This window comes from Benincasa hispida, chromosome 3 (assembly GCF_027475165.1).
Source record: "Benincasa hispida cultivar pf3 chromosome 3, pf3_genome.v1.1, whole genome shotgun sequence".
In the NCBI taxonomy this organism is placed as follows: Eukaryota; Viridiplantae; Streptophyta; class Magnoliopsida; order Cucurbitales; family Cucurbitaceae; genus Benincasa; species Benincasa hispida.
Window position 1 is genome coordinate 27,501,266 of NC_143480.1, and position 27,683 is coordinate 27,528,948.

The window sequence follows — 27,683 nt, forward strand, 5'->3', positions numbered from 1 at the left end:
ATATAATAAAAAAATATAATATTTTAAATCAAATCTTTTATTTGATTCAGATTTCCTAATTTGTTACCGAACCTGGGAACCTCTATAAATAGGACCCTAAACCCGTCAATCATGAGAAAAGAAACATAATCGTGTATCTAGATTCACGAATGTCTATTGGCTTGAAGGCACACCGTCAATCATGGGAAAAGAAACGTGTACCATTGGTTCACGCATGTCTAGTGGCCTAAAGGCACACCGTCAAACATGGAAAAAGTAACATGAACATGAACCTGTCAATTCATGCATGTCTAGTGGCCCGGAGGCTCACCATCAAATATGAAATTGGACTCATCGGTCCACTTAAATATACGTGCATCGAGATGAGATGGTATATCGCCCCTACTAGTCTAATCATGCATCATATACGAATATTTCATGGGTAGTTCCACAGCTCATATCATGACATAACACACAGTCTTAGACATGATCAAACTAAAAAAAAAAGAAAACATACATACCTAATAAGGTATTACAACCTCCAAGTCTAGCTTCTAGATCCCAATAAGTAACTTAGGGTGCTTGACACGGAAACTCTGGTAATATATTCATTTCAAATTAAGTCAAGGACAGTTATCTCGACAACCAACTCCAACAATTGACTTGAATTAAAACCAACAAAAAGACTGAACGATCGTAAATCCTGCTAGAAAGCACGCCAATATTCAACAACTCGTTCTCCTTGTTGGAGAGTGACCAGAAACGCTCCCAAACTTCAATCTAAAAGCGAAACGTAAAGGATATCAACCAATTTGGGTCAAAAGCTAATGGGTGGTCAAGAACCTCCAAGAATTCTAAAACTTACCCAAAATATCAATTTTGGTGACAATAGTATCAGCGACGGTGACAACCATAGATAGGTAGCGAGTGTTGCTATCTGACGACATAAATTGTTTAGGCAAGCGGCTGGTAATGAGGGTGGTTTGCGAGAGTGAGAGAGAAGGGGAATTTCTAGTTTTACAAATTTTATTCAGCAGCGATTACGAACAAACCAAAGCTTCAAACAACAATCTAACCGTTCAAAATGAAACTCTATATATCTCGAACAGACTGACCAAATTTGAGCACAATCCAACAGTTCAAACTTTAGGAATCGACATTTTTTGGAAGCTGTCGCTGAAAACCGAATTGCTTTCTCCCCGATTTTTGGCCTCTTTTCACTCTCATTTAATTTCGAAAGATCTCAATTCTTTTATTCTTTTCAAATTTTGAAAATATAAATAAAATATTTTATCACGATATCTCCAAAATCTCCAAATATTCTATTAAATTAATAAATCAATTAACTTTACAAATTATCTTAATTTAGGCTTCAAAAACCAAAATTAAATGGCATAAGATCCATCAATTTGATACAAATTAAATCCTTCAAAATATTTAAATCAATTCAAAACCACAATAAATTAATTATCTTCTTAATTTTTTTTAAGTTGACTCTAAAATAAAAAATCAAAGGGAAGCAAAATTCAATAGTTTCAAGATAATTACTTTGAATATCTAATCAATTAAATTCAATTTAACCTCAATAATTTTAGATAATTAACTTAAATTTTTCTGAAATTCGGGATGTTACAACTCCTCCGTCGAAGCTTAAAAAGAGGAAGAGAGATTTCGCAGCAATTCATGGGCATAGTGTAATCGACCATTTATCCCGGTCTCCAATGGTTAAATTTCTTCAAGTCTTGGAAACCAATTGCTAGAATTTCAGGTCATTGACTTCCATCTGTGTTTATTTATGTCATTTTCTAGGTCGTATTGAGCAACTTCTCCAATGACGTTCAAATAAAAATATGATTTGGAGAGCTTCCCCCCTATTTTGGTCTTATATTTGGGAGGTTTCTTTTTGTTTGGTTATGGGGTTGGCTCACAATTTAGAAAGATATATTTTTTAGTTCATTTGCTAAATTTGTGTGTGTAGTGTGTAACATAAGAAGTATTTTCTGCATAACTTTATTTCTGTTTAGACTTAGAGTTGTAATCCTATGTCAAAATGAGCATCCCCTCCACTTCTAAACATTGTTTTATTTAATACAATGACATAATTATTTTTTCCATATTGAAGCGAAGTGTTCCAACAACGTCTCTTTAAGACATTAGAGAAATCATTCAGCTAACATTTCTTCATCATTGGAAGTTGTTAAAGACATCCAAGAATTCACAATCTCAAAGCCAGCAGGAGCCCCACCCTTCCTGGGATCACTTACTGCCACAAGTTTCCCCACGCCACTACCTTGTCTCAATGAGCTAAAACTTTGAACAATGAACTGACAAACTGCCCCTCCACGAATCCCTTCTAAGACATGACCCTTTTTAGCAAGGGATGCCCTTGTTTTAGCAGGAACTTCAAAATGGTCCCCAAACACATTGGTCCAGTTCTCATAGTTCAAAATGTTTGGAATCAGCTGTTTGTTTCACCCAAAAATGTATTAGTTCCAAAGTTCATATTTCACACTTTCCAAATGACTAATCTATTAGTGTAACAATGTCTAGATTAGATGAATTGATAGGAAAGTATTACAAGACGGATTGGAGAAGGAGCACGCGAACCTGATGATAAGCTTTGGGAGCCATCACAGATGAGAAAGGATCCATTCCTTTTGCAAAATGATTCAACAAAACCTCTGTTACTCCAGCAATGATGAAGCCTCCTCCACTTGCACCAACCACAGCTTTCAATTGACCATCCTGTAGATGATGATTTTTCACAAAAATCTTCAATTATAGGACAGATTTAGAGCTATTAACATTTTGGAATTCAAGTTGAGAAATTAGAACGAAACAAAACCTTCAGGACAATAGTAGGAGACATGGATGATAATGGCCTTTTCCCTGGCCTAATGAAATTGGCTGGTGCTGGTCGAAGTTTATGAGCAGAAACATTACCAGGGACAGAAAAATCATCCATTTGATTGTTCAGGACTATTCCAGTACTCGGGGAGAGTATCTGTGCTCCAAAATAGTGGTTCACGGTGGTAGTCATCGAGACAGTATTCCGTTCTCCATCGACTACAGACAAGTGACTAGTGCCATGATCATTGATTGGATTCCATCTGTTAGAAACATAATCCATGTTACCAAGAGACTCAACTCAAAGATAGAAAGTGGAGATGAAAGAGGAAGTACTTGGAAACGTTTTACACAGATATGCTAGAAAAGAAAAGGAAATACTAATGAGGAAAAGTAAAGTAATATAACCACCCATGAAGGAGCACCAACCTTGTGCCGTAATGGCTTGGATCAAAAGTCCTGTTATCATCGATGGTTTTCTTTAATTGTTGAGCAAATTTGGGCGAGAGCATGTCAGAAAGAACTTGTGAGACATTGTAGAACTCAGGGTCGCCGAGGTTCGTCCTTACAGCAACTACATGTTTCATTGCTTCAATCTTCCGATGGATACCAAGAGGGCCTAAGATCCCTGAAGGTAGTTTATATTGAGCTAGAATATTAAGCATCTGCAGTAGAATGTGGTGTTACTAACAAAATAAACTTTTAACAAAACTACTAATCAAGACAACAAACTGACAGACCCCCAATTATTAAGAGATACGTGAGGAAAAGAAATAAAAGAGGAGAATTAAATGTAAATGGCTGAGAGATATGTGAATAAAATTAGTTATGGGCTGTGAGTACTTTTGTGGGGCTCATGAGCAAAAATTCGATTAGTTACAAGAAAGATTATTTAGGGGAGTGAAGGGGTTAGATGGGGATATCTTTTGTATTGTATTACAAATGCTTTATGAGCTTGTAGAGGGAGGAAGTCTCGGCTTCCTTGGCAACTTTTACCAAAAAGGAGAATAGATAATTTGGGTTCTATCATTTTGGTATCAGAGCCTTCGTTCCTTGGGGAATGGTGAAGAAGATGAAAGCTAGAATGTCTACTCTCGAAAAACAATTGATCCTATTATAGATTGGTATGGAGACTAGGATGGATCAACGATTCGTCGAAAGCAGCAAATGGCGGAAAAATCCATGGCAGCAAGATTGGAAGCTTTGGGAAAGACTATGGAGCAAAAAATGGTGCATGTGCTAGAAGCATGGTCAAGAAGAGGGGGAACTCCAGGCGATAATGGGAACTCGAGTTCGTCAGAACGTATAGTGACAGATAAAAGAAAACAATCGGTGAATGAGGAGGGTGAGAAAAAAGGGAGCCTGTCGGAAAAGGAGAGAGGGGACGTACTTCTGTTTGATATGAGACTAAGAAAGCTTGAAATCCCGATTTTCAAAGGCCAGGTGGAAGACGACCCACTTGGGTGGTTTCACTGAGTAGAGCCTTACTTTGTTGTTAATCGACTATCGAAGAAAGATAAAATTGAGGTGGCAGTATTATGCCTGGAAAGAGAGGCGCTCAAATGGAATCAATGGGAAGAGGAACGGACGTCGATGGACACTTGAGCCAAGTTCAAGAAGTAGCTACTATTTTGCTTCCTGCCAGTGAAAGAGGAGGATCGACGAACTCAATTTCCTACCCTAAAGCAAGACGGAATAGAGCTTATCGGCGTCGCTTTGAGCAAATGTTGGGACCTCTGAAGGATATGTTTGATGAAACGTTGGAGAGCAAATTTGTAAGTGGGCTCAAAGAAGACATTCAGGTTGAGATGAGGATGTTAAAACTTATAGGGATCAAGGAAAAGATGAGGATGACCCAATTAATTGAAGATACAGAGGAGGCCTAGAAGAAGAAATGGGAAGGGGGAAGCCCAAGCCCATCTAAAGTCACTGGCTCCACTACCACATCGGATACTAGTCCAACTTTGGGTCAGAAAAATTCCAGCAACCTGACGACCCGAACCATCTCCCTTAACCCTAGTCAAAGTGCGACTACCCCCTCAAACTTAGTGACTCTGCGTGATGTAAATGGAAAGTCTGCCTTCAAGCAATTATCCGATAGTGAAATGCAAAACCGGAGAGATAAGGGCTTATGTTACTGATGTGATGAAAAATACACTCCAGGTCATTATTGCAAAAGGAAGGAACTAAACTTATTAGTTCACCACGACAAAGAAGAGGAAGAGTTAACTACCTAGGGGAACAAAGTGATTGAGGAAATCGAAGAAATTCCACCTGCTACCTTGGAGACGTTGGTGATGGATTCTACTAAAGATGAAGTTGCTAAGCTATCACTAAATTCATTGACCGGAATCGGCTCTCTATGGACCGTCAAGCTAAGGGGCATGTTAGGAGACAAAAATGTGGTGGTGTTAATTGATAGTGGAGTGTTCCATAATTTCATCGATGAGGAGCTGGTAACGACATCAAGCTATTGCAATCACCTACATCTAGCTATGGCAATATGTTGGGCACGGGGAACTTCGTTCGAACAACCAAAATTTGTAAAGTGGTACCGAATCTCCCTAATCTGATTATGATTAATGATTTCTTTCCTTTGCCTTTAGGGAACGCTGATGTGGTTTTGGATGTCCAATGGTTCATGACTTTGGGACGAGTCGAATGTGACTAGAATACATCCAAAATGGATTTCCAAATTGGCAAATGGAAGGTGCACCTCAAAGGAGACAAAAGCCTGGTAAAATCACAAGTCTCCTTTAAATCCATGCTGAAATTTGTGAAAGAAGGGGGCCAAGGAATTTTCCTAGAATTGAATACGATAAAAACTCAACTAGAGGGAGAATCCCACACCTTGACCTAGATAATAGCTACCACGAAATCCAGGAGGTCCTACAGAAATATTGATCAATGTTCTAGCCCATTGAAGGACTCCCACCTACGCGGCATCACGACCATTCAATTGAATTAAAGTAAGGGGAAGGACCAATAAATGTGTGCCCATATCATTATCCACATTTCCAAAAGGATGAAATTGAATGATTAGTAGAAGAGATGTTAACGACGGGGTCATACAGTCGAGCACTAGCCTATTTTCTAGCTCAGACTTATTGGCTAAAAAGAAAGACGGTAGCTAGAGGTTTTGTGTTGATTACAGAGAATTCAACCAGGTAACGATGACAGACAATTATCCAATACCAGTGATTGATGAGCTACTGGATAAACTTGCTAGAACCACGTATTTTCAAAGGTGGATCTAAAATTTGGGTATCACTAAATACGAGTAGCACCGAAGGATGTCCACAAAATGGCATTTCGAACCCATGACGGTCACTACGGGTTCTTGGTCATGCCATTTGGATTGAGAAACACCCCTTCAACGTTCCGATCGGTAATGAATGATATTTTATGTCCCTATTTACGTAAATTTGTATTGGTATTCTTTGATGATATACTGGTTTATAGTTCATCTGCTCATGACCATGTACATCATTTGTCTTTTGTGCTGCAAGTATTGGTGGAAAATTAGCTAGCGGCTAACTTTAAAAAATGCACCTTTGCAGCTTAAAGAATTGAATAGCTAGGCCACGTAATCTCGACGGATGGAGTCACAATTGATCCCTCAAAGATAGAGTCTATGGTGTAGTGGCCAACACCCTCATCGATTAAGCAGTTGAGAGGCTTCCTCGGGATAACTGGATATTATCGAAAGTTAGTGGCTAACTATGGCTCAATTGCATTCCCACTTACACAACAACCCAATAAAGATAAATTTAACTGGAACGAGGAAGCCTAAAGAGCTTTTGATACTTTAAAGCAAGCTATGACGGAGATTCCTGTCTGGGGTTGCCAGACTTCAAATAACCGTTTGTGGTTGAGACATATGCATCGGAGGTAAGCGTAGGGGCCGTCTTAGTGCAGTAGGATTGTCCATCGGCTTATTACAACCATGCTTTGCCATTAACACATCGACTAAAGGCAGTATATGAGTGCGAGTTAATCGCCATCATTTTGGCCATTCAAAAGTGGAGGTCTTATTTACTAGGTCGTCGATTCACGGTGCGCACGGATTAGAAAAGCCTTAAGTTCCTATTAGAGCAATGTATAATCGTCGATGAGTATCAGAAGTGAGTGGCGAAACTGATCAGGTATGATTTTGTGATTGAATATAAAAAGGTGCTGGAAAATTCTGCAGTAGATGCATTATCTCGAATGCCAACAGTAATGGAACTAAGTTTGTTGAGCATTGTGGATGGTATTAACCTAATAGTCTTCACCAGTTAGGTCGATCAAGACGACGAACTATGGAGGATTCGAGAAGCTATTCAAGCTGGAAATCCATACCCTCAAGGATACTCTTTGAAAGGGGAGTTATTACTATACAAACAAAGATTCGTGTTGCCTCCTTCATCACCGACAATTCCCCCACTACTTCAAGAATTCCATAACAACCCGGTAGGAGGCCATAGTGGAACAGTGAAAATGTATCAACACCTCAAGAAAGAATTTTTTTGGAAAGGAAAGAAAGCTCGAGTACATGATTTTGTGGGCAATTTCTTGGTTTGTCAACAAGCTAAGTGTCAACGAGCTAGTATTTGTCTTCAGCACCAGCGGGATTATTCCATCCTTTTCCTATACCGGAGCTGATTTAGAACAACATTAACATGGATTTCATTGATGGATTACCAAAATTAGAAGGGTACAACTCCATCATGGTAATGGTTGATCGATTGTTGAAATATGCTCATTTTATCGCACTCCGACATCCCTTTACAATAACCACGGTGGCAGGGGTGTTCCTTCGGGAAATAGTAAGATTACATGGTGTACCAAGAAGCATCGTGTCAGAAAGAGACAAGGTGTTCACGAGCCTATTCTGGGAAGAGTTATTTACAATGATGGGAACTTAATTAAAGCGACAGTATGTCGTAACACCCACAAATCGATGGCCAGGAAAAAGTAGTCAATCGTGGGTTGGAGGCTTATCTACGTTGTTTTACCATGGAAACACTAACTAAATGGTCAAAGTGGCTAGCCTGGGTAGAATATAACTACAATACTTCCTACCATACATTTATAAAGAAATCACCATATGAGGTGGTGTATGGCCGCCACGTACCCCCATTGGTATCGTATGAAGCAGGGATTGCTGTGGTGGGGGAAGTGGACATGCTATGGAAAGATAAAGATGCCATGTTAAAGCAGCTGAAGGTCACACTAGAAGCAACACAACAATGCATGAAATCCCTTACGGATGCTAAAAGATGAGAGGTAGAATTTGAAATTTCTAATTGGGCATACATCAAGCTCAAACCTTATCGCTAAAGCTCTCTGTTTATCCAAAAATACTTGAAGTTCTCTCCTCGTTTCTTTGGCCCTTTCCAAATCATTGAAAAAGTTGGTCCGGTGGCATACAAGCTCGGACTTCCCACTCATGTAGGTATTCACCTAGTGTTCCATGTGTCCCAATTATAGAAGGCAATCGACACATTGATACCTAGGATCGCGACTCCTCCAATGTGGTAGAAAGATGGACAATTGCACCCACATTCGGTTACTGTTTTAGGTGTGCGAGAGGTCGGTACATTGGTTGTATCCCCAACTAATTTTAAAGTCCTAATGCAATGGAATGACATGCCTCCAAAGGAAGCGATGTGGGAAAATGGCCTGCAGATCAAAGAGTAATTCCCCTAATTTCACCTCGAGGACTAGGTGGTTTTTTGGAGGGCAAGTAGTGATAGACCCCCAATTATTAAGAGATATGTGAGAAAAAGAAATAAAAGAGGGAAACTAAATGTAAATGGCTGAGAGATATGGGAATAAAATTAGTTATGGGCTATGAGTGATTTTGTAGGGCCATGAGGAAAGATTCGGTTAGTTACAAGAAAGATTATTTAGGAGAGTGAAGGGGTTAGCTAGGGATATCTTTTGCATTGTATTGCGAATGCTCTATGAGCTTATAGAGGGAGGAAGTCTCGGGTTCCTTGGCAACTTTTGTTAAATGGATATATAAATAATTTGGGTTCTATCACAAACTTACAAGGATCACTCCAGAACCTCCTGAAGGAGGAGGTATAGTGATTATCTCGAGACCCATCATATGGGATAAGATAGGGACTCTTATTTTAACTCGATAACTTTGCAAGTCCTTCATTGACAGTAACCCTTCAAGCTTCCTAATGTCTCTAATCATGTCAATTCCGATTGAACCATTATAGAAGACCTCGACACCAAACCTAGAAATAGTTCTTAGAGTTTTTGCCAGTTTCTTGTTGTAAACAATATCTCCGTGATTCAACAATTTTCCATTTGATGTTAATAAGTTCCTAAGTCCTTCATCTCTAAAGATCCCTGATTCTGTTTTAACCATCTGCATATGAAAGTTTGGAGATATATTGAACCCCAAACGAGCAAGGCGTTCAGCTGGTTGAACAAGCCTTGCCCATGGAAGCTTTCCATGTTGTTTCCAAGCTTCGTGAAGTCCTGCAAGTTCCCCTGGAACGGCAACTGAAAGGGCCCCAACTACTTTTGATGCGACATTGTCATCATACATATTCTGTATATGAATGTAAGGAGGTTTATTAGACTGATTGATTGATTCATCAAGTTGTGTACAACCAACATATTACAATTTATCATTCATCAGACTTTTAAGCCTATATGTTCATGTAAAGAAGTATTCTAAAAATCTTAATGGATCAGATTGATGATGAAAGATATAAGGTCTTAACACATTCACTACAACCATATTTCTTGGTTTCTATCCCCATTTTGGTTCAAAAGCCTTAGCCACAAGAATAAAGTCTTTGTAATTTAATTTTTAACCATGAACTACTTAACTAACGTTATTTAATGCCTCTGTGCACTGTAAAACATTTGAACTTCATAGATGAATGAACAATATGAGTTTTTTTACAACAATAAAATGAGCAAGATTATAGGTGAATTGAGAAATCAGACAAAGTAAAGGAACAAGTGGAGTACAATTTACAGAACCTCAGAAGCTAGGAAAGGTGCAGTCTCCCTCATATCGAAAACCTGAGACTTTCCACTGGTTGATCTGAACAACATAAAAGCTCCTCCACCAATGCCACTCGATGCTGGACTAACAACCCCTAGGCAGAGAGCCGCAGCCACTGTAGCATCAATGACATGTCCTCCTTCACGGAGAACATCCACACCAATTTTGGAACATCGACGGTCATCGGTGGCAACTGCACCATGGCTTGCGACAATAACTTCGGGCCGAGCTATGGAGGTAGGAATCAGCAGCACGATAGAAACAAGAACATAATTAAGCCAACACATGAGCATTATTGCTGTAGCCAGAAATGAAAACAAGTATGAATTTCTTAGTGAATACTATTAAGTATTAATCAATTTGATATCTAAAAAAGGATAAGTAAGTCATCAATAGCAGCATAAACATTGGCAGTTTCTTGTTGGTCAAACTATGTTTAAAGATAACACAAAAAAAAAAAAAAGATTTAAATTTTGTTTTAGTTTTTAAAACAGCTCATTTGTTGAGGATAGAATCTCTATAAATATTATTTTGGTACCTATAAAACGCAAAACATTTCTGGAGGAAATGCTTATTGAACTAGATCGAATTCTATCATAGTTTAGTAAAGAGTATCCATTATCATTCCAAAAATGGAAGGTTCCAAATGTCTATTAGATATAAAGCATATAGGATATAGCCCATGAGAATTGATCAATCAAATAGTTAATGATGTTTTTTAGAAAATGTCCCTATGACTATTCATTAATTTAAAAATTGATTTGATATAATTTGGATTTGTATTAAATATTTGTTTTTATTAATTTGAATGAATATAAATTATATTATTTTTATATATTATTTCCTCAACAAAACAATGTGTATTAATTTAAGATTTTTTATAAAATAAATATTAATTTAAATTTGAATTTGGATATCTTTCTAGAAAAAAAGCAACTATGATATAACTAAGAAAAAAGATATAATGAAGAGTGACATATATGAAGATACGTAAAAAAAAAAAAAAAAAAAGTAGGAAGATAATGTCATCAAGTTAGAAATTACTTGATAAACTCGAAGTTGTCAAAAACTCTTAAAGATGCCTGCAAGAGCATCCTAAGATACTCGAATACTTCTAGATATTTATGCATCTTATATTATTGCAACACTAATGTGATAATCTAAATGCTAATCTATGAGAGTCTTTGATTCACATAAAACAAATGACTTCGTATTGGTAATTTCAAAGGTAACTTATTTGAAAAGAACTCTTCATATTTTTCACCCACAGCTCTCTCACCTCTCTCAAAATTGACCCATCTAGTAATCCAAAAGATCCGTTAAAATTCCAATAAAAATAACGCCCTTCTCTCTCTTTCTCAAAAGAAAAAAAAGGGAAAAAACTGTTTTTCACCCCAACATAAGCATGAATGAAAGAGATATAATACCCACACAGTCACATGAATACATAAGTTCAAAGTAGTGTAAATATCAATTTATACTAATGAACTTTCGAGGTTGTATCAATTTAAATCATAAATTAATAATTATATTAATTTAAATTCTAAACTTTGAGAGTGGTATCGTTTTAAACCTTGAATTTTGAGAATTCTATCAATTTAAACCCCAAACTAATAGTTGTATTCATTTGAACTCTGAACTTTCATATATATATCAATTTAAACCATTAATTTTGGAAGTTGTATCATTAAATCCTAAACTTTCATAAGAGTATCTAAATAAAGCATAATGAAGGGTTTAAATTGATACAATTATGAAAGTTTAGGGTTTAAATTGATATAATTATTAGCTTGAGGTTTAAATTAATATATTTATGAAAGTTCAGAGTTTAAATTGACACAATTATTAGCTTAACGTTTAAATTGATACATTTATGAAACTTCATACTTTAAATTAATACCATTATTAATTTAGAGTTTAAATTGATACAATTCCCAAAATTCAGAGATATAAATCGATATTTGTCCTTCAAACTATAATCTTCCTAAAACTTTTGATCTTCTTATGACTTTAAATTAAATTTTAAAACATTTCATTTGCTCATTTTATTACTATATATCTATGTATAGATCTAGATTTAAACCAAATAGTTCATCATAATTTATTTTCGATCGAGGATATTGGAAACTAAAGTGTCTGGTTTTCTTTCTAGCTCCTCTAATTGTTTTAGCTAAAGATGTTGGATGATCATTTGTGAAGATATATTGACCAAATTCCATCTCATGAGAAGAAAAGAAATTGTTTAATTAAAAAAGCATTCCAATTATAGCTGAAGAAGGGTTTATAAATACCTCTTTTAGGCTCATTTTGTTGACTTTCTTGTAATACTTTGTAATCTTCTTTGAAGTAATAAGAACTGTTCCAAGAAATAATCCAAACCATTTTCTCAAGTCTTCTTCTCACTCTCAAGTACTTCTTGATTTGATTTTCATCTTTTCCTTCATTTTCCTGTCAAATGATTTTACAATAAAAGAGAGAGAGACACCTAACATAACAAATGTGCAAACTAAGTGTTTGTAATTTTTGGTTGAAGGACAAGTGTCTAAAGAAATTTGACAACACATCATTGCCATTCATTTATTTTCTTTACACTAGTCTTGGCTTTCATTACTATTCCATTTTTGTTTGTTAATGTCTTTATTAATGCTTTGTACACTATTATGGTTGGATGCATAATGACATGATCACTCTTGGCCGAATTTGTAGCTCCTCTATATAAAAAGGCTTCATAATAGGGAAAGCTTCATCATAAATTGTCTCATTTTTACCATTTTCTCTCTTAAATAAAATAATCACAAAAAGGAAAAACAAAAAAAACTCGAAAAATACATTTTTGATCTTTCAATTTTGAAGTATAATAGGGTGTAGGAAGATTCAAACCCACAGATTTTGTGATTATGATTATGTCAATTGAACTATGTCAACTTTTTATAAAACAACTCGACTTTGATTATTAAATAATCTATATCATTTGTGTTTCTATTGTAGCAAAAGATTCTCTCATTTTTTTTTAGATGATGTGGAAAAGATCCGTATCAATAATATGATTTATATGGATAATTCCTAATTTCTTGTTTATTCATAATAAAATACTTTTTTATGCAGCGATATACATTCATTGTACATGATATGTGGACATATAAAAAAGTTTGAGGATTCCATTTTTGCAATTGGCATTCTCTCTTTTGTTATTTTCTGAAATTTGTGGGTATTTTTATTGTATACATGGTAATACTAATATTCCAAAATTAAGAAAATAGCAGGTTGGTTGGGCTGAACTTCATCACTTTCTGGGCTGACGGCCCATTTTAGGCCCAACTGTAATATCCGACGCGCGTTATTCGCATCCTGTCACGAGCGTTATTCAATTTCAAACTTGTATCTTTCCTCCGCCCAATCTTCCCCACGTCTTAGCATTGGTCCTTCGCCGGAGCTGAAATAGAGGAAGAGGGAGATTTCGCGGCAGTTAACCGACGTAGTTTAATCCATTTATTCCCGTCTCCGGGCGGTTGTTTCTTCAAGTTTTGGAGACTCACTGCGAACTTTAAATAATTTCACTGTGCACTACATTAGGGTTTGAAAGTATTTGTATTGTTTTCATTTATGAAAATCCAGTGACGTGATTCGTCTCAGAATGCTGCAACGTGAGTAGTCCAGTAAAATCAAGAAAGACTGGTTGCTGAGAATGGGAAGGCGAAAGGCGAGGAAAACAGTTAAGAAGTGCAGCCCTTCGCCTGTACGAGAAGCAAAGGATGAAGCAGCGAATGACGAGGATGGTATGTTGAAATTCGTAGTGATTCCGATCCTTTTTCCCAAAGCCAGAATTTTCTTCTGGTGACAAATTGTCTGCGGATTTAACATAATTGTTCCGCTGCTTTCGCCTTCGTTTGTGTTTAGTTGAACGACATGCTGCTGCAATCCGTGCCATTCGGGATGTGGAGATCGAGCGTTTGATTACTGAATTGCGGTTGCTTCGTTCGTATTTCAACCAAGAGCAATTGCAAACTCCTCTATTGCAATTTTTCAAAGAAAAACTTCCAAGCTTGTCCATTTCGAGAAGAGGCGAAGAAGGAGAAATTGAAGTACAATGGAAGAATGCAGAGGATGAATTACACTCCAATCCAGCTGATAGAATAGATATACACGCTTCTCTCCTTCATCGCCTGTCCACAGCTTATCCTAACTGCTCTGCCGGAGTGCGATCTTTGAATGGATTCGAATTTTCCAGTAAATCAGGTATCTGTAGATTTTGGATTTTGGTGCGCAAAACTAATTGGTAAGTGCTCCCTTATATGATGTTTCTTTGCTGCTACTCACCTTTTCTCTACTGGTGGCAGTGAAAACAAATCCTTTCAATGTTGAGAACCTGGAAATTCCGAACTTCGTAAGTAATTTTTCATTTGATATCTTAAATTGTATAGTAGTAGAACGAGTGATACCTTGCGAGCTCACAAATCTGATTTCTCTTGTCCATATCTTTTGTTTCATGTTGTTGATTTGTGGAATATCCTTTGGCATGGACTTATAAATTTGTTGACAATTCTTGATTTAAGGTTTTGGAGGAGCCCTCGGATAATATGGTGCTTGGCATGCCAGACATTCTCCAAACTCCTGGGGTTCGTATCTTCATGGTTTTTGTACATCACTTATTGCATTAGCCTTTTCATGTTAATATCGTATAGTTGTCTGTTATTGTTATTTTTTCAATATTTGGTGGTGTTTTTCACTCAAATTGTCTAGGCACATAGACGGTCGGGGTCAAAGGAATATAATTACTGTAGTGGTAGTGAGTCTGCATTCAATTATTGATGTTTTTTTTTTTTTCCCATAATTAAGGGTGTTTTGTTTTAAATACTTAAGGGTGTCTAATGTCACACCCCGCCAAAATGGCCTTTCAAATCGTGCCAATAGAAGGCCCAAGGCTTCTTTAGCCAAGAAGGAGTCATGACACGTCGGAAGACCTCCCCAAGTCGCCACACATGGCCCACTTGTGCGCCCCTATCCCTGGCGCAAGCCCATCACGGATGCCCAACAGGTCGGCATGCCAAGGCATAGTGTCACGCGGTCAGCGTTTGAGACGACCAACGTGCGGCACTTGGAGGCTCTTTCTTGTCAAAGAGTGCACCAAGTAAGCCTTAAGAAGAGTTTTGGCCTATTCAAACAAAGAAAGTCACTTGAGAGGTTTTAAGATAAGTAGGCAAGGGGTCCTTAAAGTTTGAGTGAATGAGAGCTTTGTTGTATTGTCCAAGGGATACTTTACAAATGAGCCCTACTAGGCTATTTATACATATGCCCCACCGACTTCGGGGGCTTAGAACCGACCTTAGGAGGTCGGTTTGGACACTCCTAGACACTTCTACATGTGTCTTAGATGCTTCTTAGGCCATACAAGGCCATTCTAGAACCTACCACGTATATACATGAATATTCTAGACACTTCTAGTCTATTTTAGACCTTTGTAGAGTGTTCTAGAGTATGTACATTTGGACTGGATGTCGGGACCTTCCAGCTCGGTCTAGAGTCTTCTGGAACCATCCAGCATGTTCTAGCACCTTCTTGGGTCTTCTAAAGGCTTCCGGGACTGTCTTGCATATTCTAGTACCGTGTGGCACTGTCTAGGGCCTTCCAGACGCATCTAGGGCGCTCATGAGGGGCACTGGCCTTGTCTAGTGCCGTCCAGGTCTGTCTAGCCTTGTCTAGAGACTCCTAAAAGCTTATCGGGCTGTCTGGAGTGCTCTCGGGTCGCCTAGCATCATCTGGAGTCGTCTGTCGCTCGCATGCGGGGTCGCCCGACTGGGTGTTGCACGCACGCAGGCCCGCTCATGCTGGGGCGTGGGCGTTTGGACTCGCGCACGCTGCGCCTTCTGCCGTGTGCACGGTTGCGTGCCTGTCCTCGCGCACGCTGGCGCTGATGGCCGTGCGCATGCCTGCTGTCTTAGGCGCTTGGTTGGGCGTCTGTTCGGGCATGCGTCTGCTTTGTCATGCCCTCGCGTGCCTGTGCCTTGGCATGCCGACATGTTGGGCGTCCATGATGGGCTTGCACCAGGGATAGGGGCGCACGAATGGGCCATGTGTGGCGACTTGGGGAGGCCTTTCGACGGGTCATGACTCCTTCTTGGCGGTGCTAAAGGAGCCTTGGGCCTTCTATTGGCGCGATTTGAAAAGCCATTTTCGTGGGGTGTGACAATAGGCATGCCCTTGCATGCCAAGGCAGACACATGCCCGGACAGGCATCCAGCTAAGCGCCCAAGATAGCAGGCATGCGCATGGCCATCAGTGCAAGCGTGCGCGAGGCCAAGCACACAGCCGTATGCATGGCCAAGCGTGCGTGCACATTGTCACAATCGCTCTTTCGGAAGCTTCTCTTAGCGACTGTGCGGCACTTGTTCCCGCTCACGAACAAGCCAGCCAACTCGATTACGGACTGCCGATGGCACACCGAGTGCCTCTTGCAACCTCCACCCCCGTTTTAGGGAAAACGGTTTTAGAAAACGGGTTTGGAGAAAAGGTTTTCGTAAGAAGATTTATGAGTGTGAATAAAGAAAGAAAGATTGTAGTAGACTAGAAAGCAATAAGCAACAACAACGGCTTTATAGAGTACTACTCCGGGTATGAGGAAATGATGGTTAGTCTTATCCCCATATAGTGCATTCTGAACAAAAAGCCAACTGGCGCCCTTGCATATGCAAAAGGGCGAGTGGTCACTTACAATGAAAATGTAAAGAAAGCAAGCTAACTACACTAATACAATACAGGATGTGAAAGTAAGCTAGAAAGGGGTTGGATTGGGCATGCGGCCATGGGCAACAGGCCCTGGACAAGCATGACCGTTACATTCTCCCCCACTTAATTGGTTGACGTCCCCGTCAACCGACCTTGTTCAAAACCTGCAATGGTTGGAGCTGCATTCTTCAAGTCTTCGGCCCGCTCCCAACTGATCTCTTCGTCGGGGAGATCCTTCCATTTCACTAAGAACTCTGTTAGTTCACGTCTGGGTCTTCCAATACGGCGCGTACGTTTATCCAGGATTTGCAACTTCTTTCTCAGCAGAACTCTTCATCGTGACCGGTGGGCGTCTTAGCATGTTTCGCTGTTCGTCCTCGGGATCGGAATGATAGGGCTTCAGGATACTCACATGGATGACAGGATGAATCTTCATCCATGAGGGTAACTGAACCCTGTATGAGGTTCTCCCGACCTTCTCAATTATCTCCACTGGACCTTCATATTTCCTTACTAGCCGTTGGTCTCTCTGGCCTCGGAAACGAAACTGTTCCGGTCGTAGCTTGATCAGGACCTTGTCCCCAGCTTGAAACTCAAGGGCCCTCCGCTTCTTATCAGCCCACTTCTTCATCCTCTTCGATGCTCTTTCTAGGTAGGCGCGAGCGATCTCAGAGGTTTCGCTCCACTCTTTAGTGAAGTTATGTGCCTGAGGACTTTTGCCTGCATAAGGGTGGTCCACCAAGTGTGGCATGAGTGGCTGTCTGCCGCACACGACTTCGAAGGGTGTTTTTCCGGTCGCGGAACTCTGCTGGCTATTGAAGCTGAACTGAGCCACATCTAACAACTGGACCCAGTTCTTCTGCCTAGCGTCGATAAAGTGACGCAGATATTCCTCGAGCATACTGTTGAAGCGTTCCGTCTGTCCATCGGTTTGGGGATGATAGCTAGAGGAGATATTCAGTGATGATCCCAATATTCTGAACAATTCTGTCCAGAATGTCCCAGTGAATCTTCCGTCCCGATCGCTAACAATGCTCATGGGGACACCCCATAATTTCACGATGTGTTTGAAGAACAACTGAGCAGTCATCACGGCTGTGCACATTTTCGGCGTTGGGACGAACGTGGCATATTTCGAGAACCGGTCGATGATAACAAGGACCGATTCAAACTCTCCCACCTTGGGCAAATGGGTGATGAAGTCGAGAGACACACTCTCCCACGGTCTAGAGGGCACAGGTAGGGGTTCCAGCAGACCCGCTAATTTCGCCCTTTCAACCTTATCTTGTTGGCAGACAAGGCAAGTCTTGGTAAATTGCATGACATCGTCTCGAAGACTTGGCCAATAGTAGCCTTGCTTCAGAAGGGCATAAGTCCTCTGCCAACCATTATGTCCTGCCCACGGTGTGTCGTGACACTCCTTCATCAGTGACCTTCGTAACTCCCCGGATCTGGGGATGTAGAGGCGATTGCCTTTGGTGTATAGTAGATCATCTTCCACCCAGAACTGGCGTGTCTTCCCCTCCCTGGCCAACTGTAAGATGGCCTGCGCTGCTGTATCATTTGTCAAGTGAGTTTTGACAGTTTCTCGTACTGTTGCACTCAACGTACTTGCTTGTAGGCGGGCGAACATGCACAGGGCCGCATGTTCGCTCTTTCGGCTAAGAGCGTCAGCCGCTTGGTTGCTCTTCCCCGGTCTATGTTCGAATTGGAAGTCGAACTCCGCTAGACATTCCTGCCACCGTGCCTGTTTGGACGACAACTTCGGTTGGTTGAAGAAGTGACAAATGGAGTTATTGTCGGTCTTGACCACGAACTTGGCCCCCAAGAGATACTGTCTCCAGGCCCTCAAGCAGTGAACTACTGCTAACATCTCTTTCTCGGAGGCGGCATACCTCCGTTCTGCATCATTTAGTTTTCTACTCTCATACGCGATGGGGTGTCCGTCTTGGAGGAGAACACCGCCCAACGCGAAGTCAGAAGCATCAGTCTCTACTTCAAATGGCTTGGTCACGTCGGCAATTCCGAGGACCGGCCCCTCAATCATCACTTTCTTCAAGCCCTCAAAGGCGGCTTGACATTCAGGAGTCCAGCTCCATTGGCTATCCTTCTTCAACAGTTCGGTTAACGGCCCTGTTCTTCTCGAGAATCCTTCTACGAACCGCCTATAGTAGTTGGCTAGTCCGAGGAAGGATCGTAGTTCGGTCACGGATGATGGTACCCTCCAGTCTCTAATTGCGGCCACCTTGCCCTCTTCCATACCAATCCGACCACACTCAATCACGTGGCCGAGGAAATTTATGCGCTCTTGGGCAAAGGAGCACTTCTCTCTCTTTACATACAACTGATTTCTCCTCAGCTTTTCAAAGACTAGTTGGAGGTGACGCCGATGGTCCTCCAACGAGGCACTATAGACCACAATGTCATCAAGATATACTACGACGAATTTGTCGAGGTATTCGTGAAACACTTGGTTCATTAGGGTACAGAACGTTGTTGGAGCATTGGTGAGGCCAAAGGGCATCACGAGGAATTCGAAGGCTCCATATCTCGTGACACAGGTCGTCTTGGGTTCGTCTCCTTCAGCAATTCGAACCTGATAATATCCAGACCGTAGGTCCAGCTTCGAGAAATACTTAGAACCGTGAAGCTGATCAAATAAGTCAGTGATGATAGGAAGGGGATATTTGTTGCGGACTGTGAGCTTATTCAAGGCCCGATAGTCGATGCACAACCGGAGGCTCCCATCCTTCTTCTTCTGGAACAGTACTGGGGCTCCATAAGGAGCCTTTGCCGGTCTAATAAATCCTGCCTCTAACAACTCGTCTAACTGTTTCCGAAGCTCAGCCAATTCTGGCGGGGCCATCCGATATGCATTCTTGGCAGGCGGCTTTGCCCCTGGCAACAACTCAATCTCATGGTCAATCCCCCTTCGTGGGGGTAAGGACTTGGGCAGGCTTTTCGGCATGACGTCCCGATACTCTTCCAAGACAAATAGAACGTCTTGGGGGATCTCCTCTTCAGTGGACTCAACTGATTCTATCGGGATGGCCATGAACGTGGGTTCGTCGTGGGCCAGGCCCCTCTTCAATTGGAGGGCTGAGATCATTCTCACCCCATTTGGCTGCTTGATACTGGCTTGGACTACGGTCGGTGTAGATTCGGTAATGACTAAGCATTTGGCAAGGGGCATTGGTATGACTTTATGTTCAAGCAGAAATTCCATTCCCAGTACCACGTCGAAATCATCCATCTTGACAATTACGAAGTCAACGAAGCCCTTCCAATCCCTAACTTCACTGGAGTTCTCTTCGCTATCCCCGTAATTGGTAGGGCTGCGGAATTCACAGCTTTCATCTTCCCTGCATCTCTTTCCCAATTCAAGTTCAGGCGGCGAGCTTCCCTTTCAGCTATGAAGTTATGGGTAGCCCCAGAGTCAACCATCGTGGTCTTGGCCGATCTTTGGTTGACCCAAGCGTCCACATACATGAGACCTTTCTCTAGTGGCTCCGTCACCTTTCCCATATTCTTCTGAAGTGCAGATAGGAATTTCAATGCCCCCATCCTGGGATTCTCAATTTCTGCCACTGGCTCGTTTACCGTCTCCTCCAATTCAGCCTTGTCTTCGGAGGTAGAGGCCAATGTGGCTTGAAAAGCATTGAACGCAGTTCGATTTGGACATTCGCCCGCCCTGTGTGGCCCTCTACATATGAAACAAGATAGGGGGCGATTGTAATTGTTATGCTGTTGTGGCGGCCCCCGCCAGTTGTTTCCTGATCTCGGTTGGGAGGATTTACGGTCCCCCCCTGTGTTCTTGTCTCCTCCCCCAGGTCGGGGAGGACTGGAACGGCTGTTTCTGTTTCCCCCATTGGAGGAAGTTGATTGTTTCCTCACATCTTGCGAGTCAGTGCTAAGGTCGTACAGCCGTTCAGCTGCCGCGTAGGCAGAGGGGAGATCCTGTACTCTCTGTTCATATAGTTTTGCTTTTGCCCACGGTTTCAGCCCTTCCACAAAGCAAAAGACCTTGTCTTTTTCAGACATATCTCGTATGTCTAACATAAGTCCTGCAAACTGTTTTACATAGTCCCTGATGTTACCTGTTTGCTTTAGCTCTCGAAGTTTTCGTCGAGCCAAGATCTCGACATTTTCAGGGAAGAACTGCGAACGAAGTTCTTGTTTCAATCTATCCCAAGTATCAATAGTGCAGCGTCCTTCCTGTATGTCTGTAAATCGTGATCTCCACCACAATTTCGCATCTTCAACTAGATGCATCGTTGCTATTGTGACTTTCGACTCTTCAGTCACTGTGTTCGTCGCCTTGAAGTATTGCTCAAGGTCGAAGATAAAATTTTCCAGGGCTTTCGCTTCTCGCACCCCACAGAAGGGTTTCGGTTCTGGGATTTTTATTCGGCTCACTGCCATTGCTCCCCCAGGTGGGGCTTGGTTCCCTACCGCTCGGATGGTGAGATTCACTCTAGCACTCACATCCGCTATCTCGGCTCTGACGACATCCAGGGTCGATCGAAAGTCTTCAGATAAGTCAGTTACCATCTGAAGTATTGCTTTTTGGGAGCTGTCCAGCTCTTCGACACGCTCCTCTATGTGGGCAACAGAGCCCGAGGAGCTATCGCCTCGTTCAAAGCTGCCGGACCGTACTGTCTTGGTCTCGAGGGTCTCTACCCTCATCATCAATTCTCTGACGGGTAATCCGTCTAGGCGGCCTACCACCGCATCAATTCCATCGGCTTTCTCGGCAACTTCTTGTAGCCGAGTCTCAAGGAAACGAACATTATCTGGGACCTCTCTCAGGTAGAGCATTTGTTCTTCCATCTCTACCAATCTGTCCACATGGGACTTGTTCAGGTTCTTCGTCGCCGACATGATCACTGATCTCTCTCTATAAGCCAACCTTGGCTCTGATACCAACTGTCACAATCGCTCTTTCGGAAGCTTCTCTTAGCGATTGTGCGGCACTTGTTCCCGCTCACGAACAAGCCAGCCAACTCGATTACGGACTGCCGATGGCACACCGAGTGCCTCTTGCAACCTCCACCCCCGTTTTAGGGAAAACGGTTTTAGAAAACGGGTTTGGAGAAAAGGTTTTCGTAAGAAGATTTGTGAGTGTGAATAAAGAAAGAAAGATTGTAGTAGACTAGAAAGCAATAAGCAACAACAACGGCTTTATAGAGTACTACTCCGGGTATGAGGAAATGATGGTTAGTCTTATCCCCATATAGTGCATTCTGAACAAAAAGCCAACTGGCGCCCTTGCATATGCAAAAGGGCGAGTGGTCACTTACAATGAAAATGTAAAGAAAGCAAGCTAACTACACTAATACAATACAGGATGTGAAAGTAAGCTAGAAAGGGGTTGGATTGGGCATGCGGCCATGGGCAACAGGCCCTGGACAAGCATGACCGTTACACACATCGTCCAGGTGTGCGGCCGAAGGCCCAACGTGCATGAGTCCAGACGCGCACGCCCCAGCATGTGCGTGCGCAACACCTAAGTAGGCGATCCCGCACGCGAGCGACGGACGCGCACGCCTCCCTGCGCACGCGACCTAACAGACGCCTCTAGATGATGCTAGGCGACTCGAGAGTGCTCCAGACGGCCCGAGAAGCTTCTGGAAGCTTTGGACGGGGCTAGATAGACCTGGACGGCGCTGGGCAGTGCCATCGTCCCTCATGAGCGCCCTAGATGCGTCTGGAAGGCCCTAGACAGTGCCACACGGTACTAGAATATGCAAGACAGTCCCGGAAGCCTTTAGAAGACCTGAGAAGGTACTAGAACGTGCTGGATGGTTCCGGAAGAGTCTAGATCGTGCTGGAAGGTTTCAACGTTCAGTCCAAATATACATACTCTAGAACACCCTACAAGGGTCTATAATAGACTAGAAGTGTCTAGAATATTCATGTATGTACTTGATAGGTTCTAGAATGGCTTGTATGGCCTAAGATGTATCAAAGACACATGTAGAAGTGTCTAGGAGTGTCCTAACCGACCTCCTAGGTCGGTTCTAAACCCCTAAGTTGGTGGGACATGTATATAAATAGCCTAGTAGGGTTCATTTGCTTCCTTGGACAATTCAACAAAGCTCTCATTCACTCAAACTCCAAGACCCCTTGCCTACTCATCTTAAAACCTCTCAAGTGAGTTCCTTTGTGCCTTGAATAGGCTAAATCTCTTCTTAAGGCTTACCTGGTGCATTCTTAGACAAGTAAGAGCATCCAAGTGCCGCACGGTTGGTCAACTCATACGCTAACCGCATGACACTAAGCTAACTTATTTCTATAAACTAATCATAGACAATTATCTGGAATTTATTGGCTCAATCTTGAGCTTCATAGGTTTGGATACATGCAGTCATAAGTTGGGATTTTGACCATTGGTTAGGCTTAGTGGTTAAGAAAGTCCAATGTAAATAGTGCAAACAACTTATAAGGAATGAGTTCAACACATAGTGACCACCTCACCTACCAAGGATTTGATATCCTACGAATTTTCAGACAACCAAAGTAGGGTCAGGGTGATGGTTTTTTCAGTGAGGATAGTTGAGGCTCACAAGCTGAACTCATGAAGACATCTCCTTCGTATACTCGTTGGTAAATTGGATATGAGCTTTGTAACTAGTATAGGTTTTACAGTATTGGTTTGAACTTTGTTATGAATAAGTATTTGGTTTTACAATAGGAGGATGCTATTTGAAGTTTGAAAATACTAGTTTATGTAACGTTGAATTATAGTTTTGTTTTTTCTTCTCTCTTTTAGCGCTTCTTTTTGGATTTGTTTATTTCTACTCGTGTCTTCAGTGTTAATGATCCTATGGATGTCAATATCACGATAAAAGTTGTAAATATTTGTATATGTTCTCTGCCATCATCTATTCGTCAATGTTATCAAATAGTAGTGAGAACTTAATTTTCGGGCTAAGGCAAAAAAGTTCTTGGGAGGCAATAGTCAACCATTTATCATTAAAAGTATAATTTAGGGCGTAAAAAAGAATCACTGCAGTGTGACTAGACTAGATTGTAGAGGGAATGACGGAAGTGCTGGTTTCATTTCAAGTATCATTACCACTATAATTTTTGTAGTTATGGATAAAAATCATTAATTGACAGAAAGAGATTTAGAAAATCCTAGGGAAAATCTTGACCCCATGGAAGGAATCTGCAAAGATGAATCCCAAGTACAAAGATCAGCATGGCTATTACTAAAAAACATGTAAAGCTTACATTTAGTAACATCTCAGGCTCGTTTGAAGAATTGTCTCAACAAAACTATCTTAAGGCTGTTTTTGCCTCTATTTAGTGTATTCTACTATAAGCTTACTAGTTCTTGTTCCACAGGTGAATAACCAAAGATTGTCCATTGGGATGACACCAAAAACTCGAAGACTGCCAAAGCCGGGTGAGATGCTTGTGTCTATCCATGGATCCCCCCTTGGTGTTTACAGGGAAGACAACATGGAAGCAATCCATGGTATGTTCATTTATGTCATTTCTATACATAGAGTATTTTGACGCCAACTTTGAAATATGTTAACGATTAGGGCAAATAAGTTGGTGGGAATATATAGATGATGCTTCTACATTTTTCTAATGGGTAAATTTATAATGTGCAGAATCAGAAGAGGGTTGAGGGTTGATTTGTTGATTCAAGGCCACTTGACTGCTTGTCAATAGAAGTGAAACAAATGCGATCATCCCGACCATCGTTTTACCTGATGTTCTAACCTTTTGAGTACTTGTTAAAAGCTACTCTTACATGTGTATAACTAAGAATTATTGTGTATGCACATTGGGATCTCATTCTTGTTACTCTTATTTCTTTCTTATCTTACAACTCGTTTGGTCTCATTTTTTGTTCTTGGCTCTTGCTTTTTGCTCTCTTTATATTGAAAGAAAGTGAAGAATAAATAATAAGAGTTGCTAAGATTGAAAGTGAAAAAATGAGAAATGAGAGTCGAGGGTTGAGAATCTTATAAGCATGTACAATAAAATCATTTCGATAATTTTTGCCAATAATGACACAAGCAAAATGTCAAAGACACGATCATTTAAAAAAAAAATAAAACATTCTATTTTGGTCCCAATTTCGAGTCAGTCATCTCAACAAATTCCTTGTCATTCTTGACTGGTCTTTATTTGTAAAGATTTTTTGTGATCACTAAAACACGCAGTTTCAAATCGCTAACAAGACCCAAAAAAAAAAAAAAAAAAAGGTCTTACATGTTTATTTGTACATCCCAACTTTGTGAGGTACGTAACCTGATCAAATTGATAAAATTTCATGGGAAAATAAGTACACGCATATGTATAAAATTTTGGCTTCTTTAACACTCAACATTCCTGTAATTTTTGTAGAACTGCCGTACCATTCTCCATATTCCAATGGGAGAAGTCAAGAAGCTCCTAAAGAATGTAGATTGACTACAAAAAATTCTTAAGCTAAGCCTAACTCTGGAGCATGGGTTTCCACTCTACTTTCCAAGTTTCTTGAAGCTGTTCTACTTCTTCAAGATATTTGTTTTTCCACTCTACTTCCCAAGTTTCCTGAATCCGTTCTAGTTCTTGAAGATATTGGTTTTTCCACTCTACTACCTGAGTTTCTTGAACCTGTTTTAGTTCTTGCAGGATCTGGTTTTACTGGTGAAGATCCAACCGTTCCCAAAGCATCGAGGAAGAATCTCTTATTTGGAATGATGCCAGCTTTGTCCATGTTCTTCAAGAGCTTCTCCAGAAGTTCCTTCATATCAGCTTTGGTGTAAGCTTTATACAATAGCTTGTATGTTGTTGAATCTGGAAACACCCTCATATTACTCGCACTCTCGAAAAGCAAATCGGCTTCCAAGGCCAAACCATTCATACAGTAAACATCAAGCATGGCATTGAGTGTTGAGACTCTCACCTCCTTCCCAGAATTAACCATTCCATCAAAGATTTCTCTAGCCTTAGAAACACAGTCACAGTGACCATACATCATGATTCGACTTTCACAAGTCACATAGCTTGGCTCATATCCCATATCCTTCATCTTCCTAAAAACCTCTTCAGCTTTCTCTCTAAGCCGTGCCTTCCCATAGTTCGTAATCATCGAATTGAAAGTAGGCAGTGTTGGCCTCTCCTTCGATTGTAACAAACTCTTGAACACTTGTTCCATCTTGTCAAATAACTGTTTCTTCCCATATGAATCAATCAACAAGTTAAAAGATATGATATCTGGTTTAATTTGATTGCTTTTCATGCGAGCAAGCATCAATTCCATCTCTTTAATCATCCCAATTTTCCCATATGCATCCATCACTCCATTATATGTATATATATCAGCTGAAACAATACTCTCATCAAGATCTTTAAACAATGTATTAACTTGATCCACTTTTCCAGCTTGAGCAAAAGCTCTGGTAAGAATGTTGTAAGTAACAATGTTTGGCTTACATCGTTCCATCCCTTTCATCTTCTCAAAATACCAAAGGACTTTAACTAAAGCCTTTTCTTTGTCCTTAGAATGAAGATGTGCTGTGATAAGTGCATTGTACACAGAAGTATCAGGTCGACACCCACTATTTCGCATCTCAGAAAACAACCACATAGCCATCCGAATTTGGCCCTTCTTTCCCATAATAGATATTAGTTTAGAATAAACCCCATTGTCAGCAATATACCAACGTTGTTTCTGCATCCATCTGAAGACCTGAAAATGAAAATACACCAATAAAACATTCAATAGAACTGCACTTTCTTTGCTTGTTTAATTCCACCCAAAATATATAGACTCTCCATTCTTCATCTATCCCTGAATAGAGCTTGAACTAAAGTGAAAATTCCATTAATTTCTTACATTTTATCAGGAGGTGTGTAATGTTCATAAATTGAAAATTCATATCCGCGATTTCAAATTCAATCAACTCTGCCTTTGAGCATTTTCATCATTACCCATCTATCCAATTTTGAAAATCCAATACCCAGAGGCCCAAATTCAGAGTTGAAAAGAAGAAAAACGAACCTCGAGGCACTGAAGCCATTTATCCCTTTTCCCCAATTCCTCAAATAGAAGAAAACAATGCTCAGTTCTCATAACACGGACGTACTTGTCCAGTGTCTTGAGCAATGGTTCTTTGTCGCTGAACTTTCTAATTATACCGCGAACGAGTTCTTCAGCCTCCGATCTGTCAGTCTTAGCCCCAGATTTCCTATTGGGTCGAGTTGAAATGCAGACCACTCGGGTCGAAACGGCTCTCTTCAGAGACGAAGGGAGTGGAAGCCATAGCCGAGAGCGTTGGGAATTTGAGGAAGAAGAAGAAGATGGAGTGAATATGGGAGAAAATTGCAGAGAAAATGAAAGGGGCATTGTATGTAGCATGTAGAGATTATCTTGGAGTTCGACGGGGAGAGGATAGCAAAATCCAGTGAAGGGAGGGGTGGGTTTTGTAAATTCGTTGAAGTTAAAGGACGTTGGAAAAAGAAGAAAAAAAGAGAACAAAGAATTGAACCCCTTGTGAATCGAACACGCAACCTTCTGATCTGGAGTCAGACGCGTTACCATTGCGCCACGGATCCACTTATTGGAGTTAGTGATAAGTTAAAGATAATAATTTACTAAAGCAAACGTGTAGGAAAAAATCAGAAATAAAACGAAGATTGTGAACCCAATGACGCGCTACCATTGCGCTACGGATCCATGTATTGATTTCAAGTAAATATAAAATTTAATAATTATAAATTTAAGTTAAAGTTGGTTAAAAAATAATAATTTTCCCTGTAATTAGAAAAAGACATAGTGAATATGTTTGCAACATTAATAGAGACTATACTTCTATTGAAAATGTTAATTATAAACTAAAATTAAGATTAAGGTTTGAATAAGTGTTTTATTTAACTCCTATAATTTTAAAAGTTGTAATTTAGTCTCCAACATTATCATATTTACAATTTTTCTCTTTCATTAGAAAGGTTTCTTTTTGGGTAATGATATTAGTTGACCATATTATGGTTAAGAGTTGAGTAAAAAAAAAAAAACTAGATTTTTAAGTGATGAGAAACACCATTTTTAAAATACTATTGGGTAATTATTTGATTTTTATAAACTAAGTCAGTAAGCAACCATTTCTC

At 40.5% G+C, this 27,683-nt stretch overlaps 3 protein-coding genes across 4 annotated transcripts; 1 reads left to right on the forward strand and 2 right to left on the reverse strand.

Annotated features, from left to right (window-relative positions):
- Positions 1 to 2,021: 2,021 nt before the first annotated feature.
- LOC120074467 (glutathione hydrolase 1-like) lies at positions 2,022 to 12,364 on the reverse strand. Of its 2 annotated transcripts, none has more exons than XM_090311644.1 (7): positions 12,136 to 12,364; positions 9,820 to 10,073; positions 8,864 to 9,379; positions 3,256 to 3,491; positions 2,825 to 3,089; positions 2,587 to 2,724; positions 2,022 to 2,441 (listed from the first exon to the last, which is right to left on the reverse strand). In XM_090311644.1, exons 1-7 carry the CDS (start codon positions 12,224 to 12,226, stop codon positions 2,142 to 2,144), a joined length of 1,800 nt encoding a protein of 599 aa, XP_090167770.1. In that variant the 5' UTR covers positions 12,227 to 12,364; the 3' UTR covers positions 2,022 to 2,141. The 2 variants fall into 2 exon arrangements, with proteins under 2 accessions (XP_090167770.1, XP_038883527.1); XM_039027599.2 differs by having other exon boundaries at positions 2,024 to 2,441; positions 9,820 to 10,142.
- An 814-nt stretch (positions 12,365 to 13,178) lies between these two features.
- Positions 13,179 to 24,428, forward strand: LOC120073798 (uncharacterized). Its single transcript, XM_039026644.2, has 6 exons — positions 13,179 to 13,620; positions 13,742 to 14,080; positions 14,182 to 14,228; positions 14,398 to 14,460; positions 23,919 to 24,051; positions 24,194 to 24,428. The coding sequence occupies exons 1-6, from the start codon at positions 13,530 to 13,532 to the stop codon at positions 24,208 to 24,210; spliced, it is 690 nt and encodes a 229-aa protein (XP_038882572.1). The 5' UTR covers positions 13,179 to 13,529; the 3' UTR covers positions 24,211 to 24,428.
- A 252-nt stretch (positions 24,429 to 24,680) lies between these two features.
- EMB2453 (Tetratricopeptide repeat (TPR)-like superfamily protein) lies at positions 24,681 to 27,046 on the reverse strand. The gene is made up of 2 exons (XM_039026643.2): positions 26,578 to 27,046; positions 24,681 to 26,265 (listed from the first exon to the last, which is right to left on the reverse strand). The coding sequence occupies exons 1-2, from the start codon at positions 26,932 to 26,934 to the stop codon at positions 25,087 to 25,089; spliced, it is 1,536 nt and encodes a 511-aa protein (XP_038882571.2). The 5' UTR covers positions 26,935 to 27,046; the 3' UTR covers positions 24,681 to 25,086.
- Between the last annotated feature and the right edge of the window lie 637 nt (positions 27,047 to 27,683).